The following is a 14,627-nucleotide window of genomic DNA, read 5'->3' as shown; positions in this document are numbered from 1 at the left end:
GAGGATTTGGAAAGAAAGAACAAAATGATTCATTTTCCTTCCGCTCACTACAAGAAATGTTCGCATTACCGGCGACACCGTTAGCGGCGACATGTAATTGACGCGTTACATGTCGCCGCTATTGCCACTAGTCGCCGCTAAAGGTGTCGCCGGTAATGCGAAGCAAACGGCGATCCGCGTCAACAGTAAGCTTTCTTCCCACAACAACAGCTGTCGTCAACTCAGGTCGTGTTGTTGCCGGAAGCCTAAATCTCCACACATCAACCTCCACTTTATCCACCTCTACTCTGCCATTTCCTCCCTTGACAACAACTTTCGTCACTTCCGGGTGAATCTTTGCTACATGAGCCTTTACCTGACCGGAAAAGGTGTTGTCGTCGACATTTGCTATAAACTGGAAGCAATCAGATCTATCTTGGATGAAAACATCGGTGTGTGATCGGAGAGGGAGCTCCAGAGTCTGGCTAAAGATATGTGGGAGCCTCCGAAGCTGCTGCTTCTGTGGATTTGCAGTCATTGAAGATCGATGAAATTGAATTAATGAAATTAGGTCCGATTATGGATGTATGGAGGAGTTGAGATTGTTGATCGGTTCATTTATAGGGATGAAGTTGAAGAGGGGCATGAAGAATCATTGTGTATGAGAATCAAATCTTGAAAACGTTGCAAAACGAAAACTGGTTCAATGAATCGAATCAATCGAAGTTGGTGGCTTCAGGATCATCTTAAACCCTAAATGCCAATGAAGTTGCATCTACCTACATGCATGATCAAGTTCTAATGAGACCTAGTGACAATGTAATAAATTAATATTCAAAATCAATGAATAACTGATTAATGGGGATCACACCTAACACCCCGTTCCCGAGTTCAACTTAACGAGAGAAAGGAAAGGAAATGAGTGGAAATGAGAAGAAAATAAAAGAAATTGGTATTCCCGAGTTTCATTAAAGGAGGGAAGTGGAAGGAAGTGGAGGGAAATGGGAGGATCACTTTCCCTCCTAACTTTCCTTCCGATTTGGGAGGATTTGGAAAGAAAGAACAAAATGATTCATTTTCCTTCCGCTCACTACAAGAAATGTTCGCATTACCGGCGACACCGTTAGCGGCGACCAGAGGCAATAGCGGCGACATGTAATTGACGCGTTACATGTCGCCGCTATTGCCACTAGTCGCCGCTAAAGGTGTCGTCGGTAATGCAAAGCAAACGGCGATCCGCGTCAACTTACCCCCATCCGTCCGATTCGTTTTCAATCCAACGGTTGTAGAGGAAAGCGAAAACGCGCTGACTTTTCCCTCCAAGGTGTCGTCGCTATTGGCCTATTGTCACCGTTAATACGCTATCGTCGCCGCTATTGCCCGTCGCCGCTAATACCGCGTGCAGATAACCCTTTTCCAGTTCCCTTTTCCGCGACATTTTCCTGCTGTTCTTTCCTTCTCTCGCTCTCGTTTCTTGCCTTCTCAACAAATCTTGGACCAGTCGACTAATTAAGTGGAGGAAGAAGATTTAAGGCGGTGCTAGCCCTCCTGCCACCACAAGACCGCCACACCTTCCCCCGTTACCGGCTACCATTGAGCTCAATTCCGAAATTGCCCACATTCAAGGTCAAATTCCTCCTATTTGCTATTATTTTTCTGTTTTGGATGATAAGTTGGTGCTATATGTCGGAAATTGCCTCTTCAATTGTTGTTATATTACTGATAAACACAAGACCCATTCGTATTTTTTTTCTTGCTTATTATCTGTTCATGAATATATAAATTGATGCTATATGTGGGAAATTGCCTCTTGAATTGTTATTAGATCACCTATAAACACAAGACCATTAGTATTTTTTTTTTCTTGCTTCTCTGCTTGCTTGTCTACGCATTAAGGATCGATGAGGAAGAAGTAGGAGGTATCAAACCTCCTGATTTAACCAAACTCAATTACAAAATATATATGATCAACCCCTCAACTTCTGATTTGTACGGTTTTAGTCCCTTGCTCTAAAAAATAATTAAAAGTCTAGTCTTAAACAAAGAAACTTCAATTAAAATTTTCAAAGTTTACCCTATTGAAATTGGCATGAAATTTGGCAAGACATTGGCTTAAAAATGAAATTGGCATGTTTTTGTAATTTTTGTTTATACCACATTGGCTTAAAAATGAAATTTGTGTATGTTTTTGTAATTTTTGTTTATACCACATTGGCTTAAAAATGAAATTTGGCATGAAATTGAAATTTGATGTATATATACATTTGTTTGATTTTGTTTAATTAGAAAATCAAATTAATTTATCTTTAGAATCAAATTAAGTTACATTTATAAAATCAAATTAAATCAATTATAAAACCAACTTAATAGTAACATACTTTTAGTGACTTAATGTTGGTCATTACAAAATAAAATTAAATTAATTTTAAAAAAATCAAATTAATTTTAATATAAAATAAAATTAAATTAATTTTTAAAAAATCAATAAAAAATAATAAATTAATTCTAAAATCAAATTAAAGTAGTTTTAAAATCAAGTTATTGTTAATACTTTATCCATATTTGATTATTTGTTCATGTGTTCCCATGTTGGGATACTTTTTGAATCATCAACTTTATGAATACTCTACTTGATTTTCGTTTCCCGTAGAGTAAACCTTAAACACTAAATTATGTTTCAGTTGCATCATGTCTATTGATAAAAGCTGGACTACTAATCCACATCGTCAATCTCCCGAGTTCCAGCTAGGACTCGACTCTTTTGTCGAGAGATCCATGTTACACCTAGATTGTAAAGGTGAAACCAGATGTCCCTGTGAGAAATGTGATAATCGTTACTTCATGGATCCAAAAGCAATGAGACGTCATGTTCGTATATATGGTTTCAGTCAATCATACGACACGTGGATATATCACGGTGAACCTTTAATCCCTCCAGTTGTAGATGTCGTATCGCCAAGCAACGAGATGGCTGATGTTATTGACGATGTTATGTGGGAGTCGAGAGAAAATGATACAAACCTCGATGAAGGAACCTCGAATACAGGGGGTAGTGGTGTCGATGATGATTTTGAAGAGTTGTAAGAGGCAGTCGAAACCAAGTTATATCCTGGTTGTACGTTTTCTTTCCTTGATTTTTTAGCAAACCTGATGCATATGAAGGTCAACAACAAATGGACTGATAGTTCATTTGATCAACTCCTTGAGTTGTTGCATTCGGCATTTCCACCAGACAACAAGGTTCCCCGTTCATATTATTTAGCAAAAAAGAAACTGAAGAAGTTAGGTTTGGGGTACGAGTCAATTCATGTGTGCAAAAACGATTGTTTTCTCTTCTGGAAGGAACACAAGTCATTGCAAGTTTGTCCCGTTTGTAAAGAGAGTCGGTGGATTGATAAAAACACCAAGGGTAAGAAAGTGGCTCATAAGGTGTTACGGTACTTTCCAGTGACCCCTAGACTACGCCGTATGTATTGTTCATGGTACACTTCTAAAAATATGATATGGCATAATATTGGGAGATCAGAAGATGGTGTGATGCGTCATCCCGTTGATGGAGAGTCTTGGCAAAAATTTGATCTAGATTACCCTGACTTCTCGAGCGAACCTCGCAACGTACGTCTAGGGCTGGCAGCTGATGGCTTTAATCCATTTGGTAACATGTGTAATCCACATAGTACGTGGCCGGTTGTACTCACCACATACAATTTGCCACCATGGCTTTGTATGAAAGAGTCATCATTCATGTTGGCCTTGTTGATTCCCGGCCCTAAAGCGCCTGGAAAGGACATAGATGTTTTCCTTAGGCCGTTAGTGGAAGAGCTTAAGTTTTTATGGCAATCAGGCGTACGTATTAAAGACGCAGCGACAAACACATTCTTCACGATGAAAGCTATGTTGTTATGGACAATAAACGACTTTCCAGCTCGTAGTAGTTTATCGGGCTGGAGCGGACAAGGGTATAGAGCATGCCCGACTTGCAATGAAGACACTCCTTTGTGTTTTGCAGAATAAATTTGATTTGGATAACGTTAACATGGATCCGGAGCGTGCTCAATTGTTGCGGAGCATTGATTCGAGTCTTGCAAAAGTTTACAGAGGCCGAAAAAGTAAAGCTCATTCTTATTTTAAGGAAATCGGGGGGGTATGCAGATATCCTAGCCGCATTAAACAACCCCCCTAATGGTATGTCACATGAAAATTGGGCGAAGGCAGTCGAACATTTTCAAACGCCAAAATTTTTAAGGCGTTCGGCGTTAAACAAAGAATGTCGTGCAAAACAAGTAGTTGTAAATAGAGGGGGGTCGAGCTCATACAACAATGCATGTTTCAAAGAAGTAAGTTATAATATATTTAAATATTTATTTAAAGTATAAGTAGTCTAATTTTTAATGTTAAATAGGATATCAGTCGAATCGAAGTTTTTCGTAAGGCTAATTCCAATCGCCAAGGGGTATTTTATAGTCCTGCTGTCGAGCAACAATACGTAAGTGGTTCATTTGTATTTTTCATATAAGTGTTTATATCGTCAAGAGTATTTAGTAATCAAATTTTTATAATTTTTATTATTTTTTAAAAATACAGAATGCTTTACTCGAGGAGATCAACCAACGAACCCAAGCTACTTCTGAAGCAAGCGGTCTAGCACCAACTGATATAAAAAAATTGTTTTGAAAAAATATTGGGTGTTCGACGCGGACATATCAGAGGCATTGGGCGTAAACCCCCTACCGTTGTGTCCATGTACGATCAGGAACAACCAATGACACAAGAACAACCACAATCACAGGTAATTGTTAGTAAATGCTATAATGGAAAGTAGAATGCTATAATGATATGTTGGTTATGATTTGATATGTTGATATTTTGTAGTTTGGTAATTTTTGGAAAGTAATGCTATAATGGAAAGTAGAATGGTATAATGATATGTTGGTTATGGTTTGATATGTTGATATTTTGTAGTTTGGTAATTTTTGGAAAGTACAATGCTATAATGAAAAGTAGAATGGTATAATGATATGTTGGTTATGGTTTGATATGTTGATATTTTGTAGTTTGGTAATATTTTGGAAAGTAAATGCTATAATGGAAAGTAGATGTATGTTTAAGTGTATTTGATATGTTGATATGTTGATATTTTGTAGAATGGTATAATTAATTATAATGCTATTATGATATGTTGTTAATATATTTTGTTTTCTTTATAGTTGGAAATGTTGCAAACAATACTAAAGGACTCGGCCTGTTCTGCAGCATTGGAAGAGTGGTTTCGCTCATTGCCGCCACCAAATAATGAAGGAAATGATGAGGACGAGTAGTTACTTTAGGATTTTATGAAATGTTTTGTAATTTGGAAGAATACTTTAGAATGTGGTATGGATTAATATTTTGGATTGATTGTATATGGATTAATATTTCTATAAAAAGTTATCAGATTTTATAAATGCTATATGGATTAATATTTGGATTGATTATAAATTTAATGTTAATGAAATAAATTAAAAAAAAAAATCAAAACAGTTTTTGCGGCGACATCTTTTGTGGCGACAAACACTTATTAGCGGCGACAATGTATTAGCGGCGACGAGTAGTATTACCGGCGACAGGTCAATAGCGGCGACGAGCAGTATTAGCGGCGACAAGAAGCGTATTAGCGACGAAGCATTACTAGCGTCCCATTTGCAGCGACAGGTCGCCGCTAAAGGTATTAGCGGCGATATCTCTAACCTTTAGCGGCGACAGGCGTCGCCGCTGTTGCCCAATCTTCTTGTAGTGGCTTCTCTCCAACTCGGGAACACAAAAGAAAATTTTGTTTTCATTTCCTTTTTCTTCTTTTCTCTCATGACTTTCTTTTCTCTTCTCTTATTTTCTTTTGTTAAACTCGGGACGAGGCGTAAAGGTAATGACATGATATATATAATTCGCATTTGCAAATAATTAATTTGGATCCCTTAAATGTCTAGAAAAAAATATTTAACACCCAATTTATATTTGAAAAAATAAAGTGAAAATATATAAAAGAAATAGAATTTAAGCAAATTAACGTTATGCCCAAATAATTCTACATGACTACATGTGCATGACTACGTGTGTATGTATGTAAAAAGGATTAACAACATAATAAGAAGCTATAGAAAAACTAATTATCTTGATAGATATAGAAGATAAAGAGCAAATCATGTAATTTTGCACATTGTATATATGTTAATTAATTATTTTCAGTATTGGATGGAATGGAATAAAAGGAATGAAAGACGAAAAAATTAGTGGAAGATGATTCTTTATATATATTGTTTGTCTCAATGTGGAAACAAAATGCTTTTCAGTTCCTTCAGTATGATTATATCGACTTCCAATTTAAAAATTGAGAACATTATGCATGCCACATTCATGGTTTCATACAAGATTCTAAAACCATGTGCCTCGGTCAATATCATTTTAGACATTGACAAGTAATTTAAAGGAGGATGATGGAAATTTTTGGGAGACTCGTTCCATTTTTAGTAGTTGAAGTGTGTAGAGAATTGAAGATAAATATGAAGAATAAGAATTTTTAGAAAATCTGAAAATGTTTATTCATGTACTAGCCTGTCTCCTCGTTTTACATGACGACCGCGTGTTTATTATGTTGTTAACTTGTTATCTTTCATTTGTAAATATCTCAAATTTGTGTTTCATTATATATTTATATTGTAAAATGTAAACATTCTTTAAGATGACCACTATTTAATTTGCTCACATTTAATTACCGTTTAGTTTAGTTTTGTATTGTCATGGACTTAATTTGTTTCTTTTATATGTGAGATAAAGGTGTACATTTTAGCACGGACTTAATTTGTTTCTTTTATATATGAGATAAAGGAGTATTTTAACTTGATTAGAATTGAGAGCGGTGTTAGGAGATCATAATCCAAACAATGTGTTATTCTACTTACAGTGGAAGGAAATTCCACGTTGAAACGTCATATTTAAATTCATGTTATGTCAATTAATACTGAAGTTGTTATCCTTAAAAAAAACTATAGAAATGCAGTGCACCTTTTGACAAAAGTAAAAAAACAGGCTTATTTGTCCTCTAAAAAAAATTTAAAAATTTAAAAGAGAGAGAGAGAGAGAGAGAGAGAGAGAGAGAGAGAGAGAGAGAGAGAGAGAGAGAGAGAGAGAGAGAGAGAGAGAGAGAGAGAGAGAGAGAGAGAGAGAGAGAGAGAGAGAGAGAGAGAGAGAGAGAGAAACCTCCTTTAATGCATTATAAGGTTGCATAAATTAAATGTTACGCAGGTTTTTATTAATTACATGCATGCATGGTTGTATTAGCTAGTATTTCAATTTCATGTTAATTTACACTTGGGTAGATTCAACCGAAAGATTTTGTTTCGTCGTTAAGTTTGAACATTATTTCTATTATTATAAATACCAACGAAATCCATTAAACGAGGTGTCGAAAATATTTTACTTGTATTTGAAGCCTGTGTGATACTTTGGTTAATGTCAACTAAGCTAATTGAATAATGCAAACTTATTTGTGGTGAATCGAGCGTTGAGTTGAGGTTGAGGGTGTATAAATTATAGCTAATAAGGATGTCACACTCTTATTTAATGGTTGTCATATTATTATTAGTAGTAAAGGGAGTTCATCTCGTATTCATACTAAACAAGAATTTTAACGTGTAGGATCTCTTAAACTTAATATTATTTCATGGTTTCATCATGTCAAATTGTCATCTATGATCTATAATCATGCATGCACTCGATTCTATTAACGTAATATAAATATAAGCCGCCCTCTGTCACCTTCATCTTCAACCTTGCCGTCATAGCTGCTTCGATCGGCCTCCCTTTGGCGCTGTAACAGTAAGCTTTCTTCCTACAACAACAGCCGTCGCCAACTCCTGTCGTGTTGTTGCCGGAAGTCTAAATCTCCACACATCAACATCCAATTTATCCACCACCTCTCCTCCACCATTTCCTTCCTTGACAACAACTTTCGTCACTTCGATCTGAATGAATCTTCACGACATGATCAACACTTACCTGGCCTGATGAAAAGGTGTTGGCGTCAACATTCGCTGTAAACTGGAAGCAATCAGATCTATCTTGGATGAAAACGTCGGCGTGTGAATGGAGAGGGAGCTCGAGAAACCGGTTAAAAACTTGTGGGAGCCTCCGAAGCTGCTTCTGTGGATTTGCAGCTGGCATTGGAGATCGATGAAAGTGAATTGAAAGTACGGATGGATGTATGGATCGAGGAGTGTTGTTGATCGGTTAATTTATAGGTTTGAACTTGAAGGGGATATGAAGAATCATTCTATATGATCAGAATGAGAATCAATATCTTGAAAACGTTGGGTACGTTCATCGCAAAACGAAAACGAGTTCATACTTGTCCTTTTTCAATATTATAACCATAAACTGTAAACGTGATGAATTTCAGTAACAGTAAATATATACATACTTTTTATAATAATTTTTATACTATGACTTTTCTGTTATAATAATTTAATGTTGTATTTTAACGGCTAGAACGAATCTCCTTTAATTTCAATCGGATTGAGAATCATTATGGTGTACCCGAATTTGATATTTCATCTTTAGTTGTGTTTTTTAAATTTCTTCACTTTCTATTATTTTTTATTTTTCTTTTTAATTTTTTTATTAAATACATATTATGATTATTAATACTATTAAAAAAAATTGTTCGTTCGGACTATATCGGTGTTATTCTTTTGTAACGATTTATGTACTCGTTATGTATATATATATATATATATATATATATATATATATATATATATATATATATATATATATATATATATATATATATATAGGGCTAGGTTATAATGTGGATGGACAACTATTATGTGGACGTGTGGATAATGTTATTTTATGAAAATTACTAAGAGCATATGTTGTTTAGTAATGTGAATACATTCAATCTCACAGAACTATTGTTATTTTAATGGATTCTTACTAATTCTAATTCATTTTTGTTCTCATTCATCGTTTTTTATTTATTTTAATTCTTACAGAATACGACTCAATAAATATCATGATAACATTCTGACAGAATGATAATAATTAAAAAAAATTGTATAATAACCTTATAGACGATTTAATTAGCGAAAATGCTTAATAATTAAAATAATTATATAAGATTGAACGTATTCATATTATTAAACATCATATTTTCTTTGTAATTCTCACAGAATAACATTATCGTTTGGCGGTCTCGAACCGATTACGATTAGGGTGTTTGGCGGAGATTGGTCAAAATCAGTCAAACTCGGGCTTGGCGGACCTTGGCGGCCTTGGCGGTCCTCGGCGGTCATAGGCGGGAAATATTTAAAAAATTAAAAAAAAAATTTCAAATATTACACCAAAATTTTAAAATTTTTAAAACTTTTAAATTTTATAATATTATACTAAAATTTTTAAATTTTCAAAATTTTAAAATTTAAAATTTCCAAATACTTAATTTTTTAGGAAATATTAACTTTTAAAATAATTTTATTAATAATTTAGGGTCCCCGATTAATCGCCGATTAATCCCCGTCGAGTCTGATTAATCACTTATCGCCAGTCGACCGCCGAGCGATTTTTACAACCTTGATATATATATATATATATATATATATATATATATATATATATATATATATATATATATATATATATATATATATATGTTGTTGTCTATATTTTTTTGATTTATTTGTTTTCTTAGAATTATTTACATTTATTTTCTTAACATGATTTAATCAATTTGTCTGCACCTTATCCTTTCTAATAAATGAAGATTTTTTTTTGTCACTTGTCACACTCTCATTCAATTTGTCAAATGTCATTTTGTGGTTATTTTGAATTAATTTTTTTTCTACATGTCATTTTATGAGTTTTTCTATTTTATTAAATTTCACATAATATTTTAATGTAATAATTACAATAAATGTAGTAATAAATGGATATCAACTTCATTAATAAACTTATCTTTTAATTTCAAAATTCTCAAAACTAAAATTGGTTAGTTTTTTTATTTATTTAAATTAATTGTTTAAATTTAAAAGATAAAAAACATTTTCATTATAATAATTCATTATTTTTCTTATTTTCTTATAAATTCAAAGTTCTCAAATATTTTGACATTTATGTTTAACTTTTTTTTAAAGTAACTCATGTAATACATGAGTCTCACAACTAGTCTTCATCATAACACACTCTTAGCTCGTACTCCAATTCAAGTGGGGAAAAAAATGTGAGAACGTTTTTTAAAATTATTTTTGCAACCCCCCCCCCCTCTCAAATTAAATGCATCTCTGATTAATTTTTTTTTTGTTCATTTGGACTACTCATCTCTCAAATTACTAATGCATCTCTGATTAATTTTTTTTCTTTTGCTCATTTGGACTACCCATGTATTATTATTTTGTAACCATTTTTATATCCTCACACCAGCATCACTCTCATCCTTTACAGTTAGGGATGTCAAAAAGTCTCGTGAGACCCCGATCCCGTATGAGATATTTGTTTAAAAAAATTATGGTCAGAGGTGGGGGAAGGTTTAACCCCCGTTTTAGTTTGGGGGTGAACAATCTCGTCCTAAACTCCCACGAGGGCCCTGTTAATATATTAATATGTATTTATATATATAAATTATATAAATGTAATAAATAATAGCATGATTGAGCTGCCATAATTCAACAATAAATCATATTTTTAAGTTGTTAGTATAATATTTTTGATAGGTCATAATATTTTTGTTTTTAACATGTAAAATTTTGCTATAAATAATTATTTTTATCAAAAAAAATAGTTTCTTTTAGCCTAAAAAATAGTTTTTTTAGCCCAAAATCAAGCGGGACAGAGGAATGGGGGGATTTCGGGGGTGGGGACGGGATGCAACCCCTGTTCCATTTGACCTCATTGACATCCCTACTTATGGTGACAATCCGAATGAAAAAAGATAAGAACATTTCTTAAAATTATTTATGCACCCCCCTCTCATTCCCCTCTGCATTAAATATTTTTTTGTTGTTTTAATTTTATTGTTTTGTCTCTTTGTTATTTTTTTCTATTTTATATTCTTATTATTACACAATACTATTAAAAAAATCAAAGTAAATTATTGAGATCATGTTTCCTTCCTATTTTTTTTTAGTTCGGACAACTCATGTCTTAATTTTTTATTGTGATTTTTATATATATATGGGAAAAAAAACTTTATTGGCATTGTCTGTGTTTTCTAATTTTTTTTACTTTTATAGAATTTTAATATTATTTTTTTAAATTACCCTCATCCCCAACATCACCCTCACCCTCATAACTAGAACAATCTAAGTGAATAAAATAGAAATATTAATAACTCGTGGTGAAATGTACACATTCATTAGAAAACAAAATAGCTAAGAGGGGGATAATAACCCGTAGAATTGAAAATAAACCATAAAAGACAAAAAAAAAACAATAATAATCCAAATGGTCGTTGACCAATATATATAATATAACAAAACTTACACACAAACATAGTTCGTATTTTTTGAAAACAAATATATTAAAACTATAATAATAATAATAATAATAATAATAATAATAATAATAACTAGAAAGGTTACCCTCGCTACGCGGGGGTCAGAAGCTTTCAATATTGTTTCTGAATTGATAAATATGACAGACATAGAAAGTGCAAAGATGAAAAGTCCGGGCTTTGCCCCGGACAAAAAATGTAAAAGTTTTGACTGCAAGGACCAGAAGTGTGAAAATGGCTAAAGAATTAAAGGGGTAGGAATTAGCAACTTTTTAGAAAATGGATCAAAGTTGTCAAACCGTTAAAGTTTTGTGGCAAAACTTTAAATATTAAAAGGTTCCAAAAAAGTGTAAAAATATTGATTGCAAGGACCAAAAGTGTCAAAATAGGTAAAGAATAATGACCAAAGTTGCCAAAAAAACATCCAAATTTAGTATTCCTAACTTCCAACAATAATACAGGGACCAATTCTGCCAAAAAAATGGGAAGTTGAATGGAACACAAACAAAAGGACATGAATAAATTAATTAAAGAAGTACAGGGACCGGATATGTAAATCAAGGGACCAAACCTGGACAAAGTATCCCAACTTTACTATTCCTTTCTTCCACAACTTTAATATAATAATAATAATAATAATAATAATAATAATAATAATAATAATAACTAGAAAGGTTACCCCCGCTACGCGGGGGCCAAAAGCTTTCAATGTTGTTTCCGAATTGATAAATATGACAGACATTGAAAGTGCAAGGATGAAAAGTCCGGGTTTTGCCCCGGACAAAAAATGTAAAAGTTTTGACTGCAAGGACCAGAAGTGTGAAAATGGCTAAAGAATTAAAGGGGTAGGAATTAGCAACTTTTTAGAAAATGGATCAAAGTTGTCAAACCGTTAAAGTTTTGTGGCCAAACTTTAAATATTAAAAGGTTCCAAAAAAGTGTAAAAATATTGATTGCAAGGACCAAAAGTGTCAAAATGGGTAAAGAATAATGAGCAAAGTTGCCAAAAAAACATCCAAATTTAGTATTCCTAACTTCCAACAATAATACAGGGACCAATTCTGCCAAAAAAATGGGAAGTTGAATGGAACACAAACAAAATGACATGAATAAATTAATTAAAGAAGTACAGAGACCGGATATGTAAATCAAGGGACCAAACCTGGACAAAGTATCCCAACTTTACTATTCCTTTCTTCCACAACTTTAATATATATATATATATATATATATATATATATATATATATATATATATATATATATATATATAATAATAATAAAACAACAAAAGACAAAAGACACAAAAGTCAAATTAAAATGAGTTTATTAGACAAAAAAATAAAAAATAAAAAAACAATATATTTAAGTCAAATCAAGAGGGTTTAGTTTATGTCAAATCAAGGGTATGTATAGAAACACACACTCGTGGTGCTTCTTGACCAATCTCTTTGCCAAAAACCTATTTAAATAGGACATTAAGCTCTTATTAACATGACTTATTCCATAAAGAGCTTAATGCAAATCCATATCTAAAATGATCATTCACTTGATCACTAAAACTTCATGTTACAACTTTTTGTCTCAAAATCAATTAAGCTCCACGAATATCCTATCTATATGTCATAATTCATTAAGATGTCAACTTAATTTCAAGTTTCCAACACTTTCATCATTTAGGGTTGATAACTCGCAATACTAAATTAAAGGATTCATGGTTATGACACTCATAACAACATTATACTTTTAAATTCTAAGCATTGGAACCAAGTAATAACAACTTATTTAATTTTCACCATTAAAGCTTAATCAAGCTTTCTAGGAAGAAGAAATTATGTTCAATCAAATATAAAGATGCCTTGATTCTCATTCCTCTTGGAAATCCTTGGATAAAACATAATTCTTCTGATCTTGAGCTCTCAGTTTTGACCCTAGATGAGTGAAAATGAGCTAAATATCGAATTAAAGCTTGATAAATATCTACCTGACCTTGGTTACACGTCGTGAAAATCTAGTTTACATGTTGTGTTATCTTTAAGATATGTAACATCCAGTTTCGGGATGTTTCTGATTCCGGTTTAGCTTACCGTAATTTGATCGAATAAAGTTATTGGGCTTCAAGGGAATGTAGTTTAGACCCTTTTAGATATTGATAATGTCGGTTAAGTAATTTAAGCCCTTGAATTATGCTTTGGAGCCAAAGTGTATAATGGGAAAAATGATATTTCGGACTTTTTGCATGAATTAATGAATTTAGTTTGGTATGTTTTAAGTAAAAAGTAATTATATATAACTGTGGGGCTTGTCAATACCTTCGAGTAATATAAATATCACTGAAAACGGAGTTGAAACGAATAATTTATGATTGTTTGAAGTTGGAATGGAATTGGGAAAAACTCGTCGTGGTTAACCATGGAGTGGTGAGTTGTGTAACCCAAACCCATTAAATTAGGGTTTGGTTCGTATTTAAATTTTTCAACCCCTTGTTTTATGTAATGTCACAAAAATTACAAAGAGATTTTTGATTTGAAAACAAATTAACCGATTAAAACCTTCAACTTAAAAGTTGTAAGTGACATTCAAAGTTTTAAACCATAGTATTATCATAACTAAATTAGAAGAAAGCGAAAATCATTATCTTTGATGTGTGTGTACAGTTTCATTGATCTTTTTTCACGAACGACCTGCAAAATGGTTAATCCACAATTGTAAGCATAAAGCTTATTGAGAAACTCACCTGAATTGAAGAACCAGAGAGGCACAGCACACTTACACCTTGCATTGTTCGATCATGCGAACCGACTAACACCAAAAAGACATAAACCCTTAATCAACAATCCAAACCTCCAAGTTTGACCACAAGTGTTGGTCAAAAGTCAACAGTCAACAGTCCATAAAAGTCAACGGTCAACCAAGTCAACAGCCACCACAATGTGGAGACCTCTTGGCCATGTCGTGGGCATGACATGATAAAATAGACGACATGCAAGACATCACCACGTTGTGGACTCTTCTTGTCCACACTGTGGGCATGTCCGGATAAAAAAATTATGAAGTTAGATTCCACCATGTCGTGATCATTCCTTAGCCACGTCGTGGTCACTGGCAGATTTTACAACTCTTCATTA

The 14,627-nt window shown here is 33.1% G+C and overlaps 1 protein-coding gene across 1 annotated transcript; it reads right to left on the bottom strand.

Annotated features, from left to right (window-relative positions):
* Positions 1 to 127: 127 nt before the first annotated feature.
* Positions 128 to 517, bottom strand: LOC145139148 (uncharacterized). The gene has a single exon (XM_079073075.1). It carries the CDS (start codon positions 515 to 517, stop codon positions 128 to 130), a length of 390 nt encoding a protein of 129 aa, XP_078929201.1.
* Positions 518 to 14,627: the final 14,110 nt, after the last annotated feature.

Source organism: Lactuca virosa, chromosome 9 (genome assembly GCF_052849685.1).
Source record: "Lactuca virosa cultivar CGN04683 chromosome 9, Lactuca_virosa_CGN04683_v6, whole genome shotgun sequence".
NCBI lineage: Eukaryota > Viridiplantae > Streptophyta > Magnoliopsida > Asterales > Asteraceae > Lactuca > Lactuca virosa.
Note: the sequence above shows the minus strand (reverse complement) of the source record. Positions and strands in the feature narration are given on the sequence as shown.

Bases quoted from the DNA above. Each gene is read 5' to 3' on its own strand.
- LOC145139148 (XM_079073075.1), bottom strand. From the start codon at position 517: ATGACTGCAAATCCACAGAAGCAGCAGCTTCGGAGGCTCCCACATATC.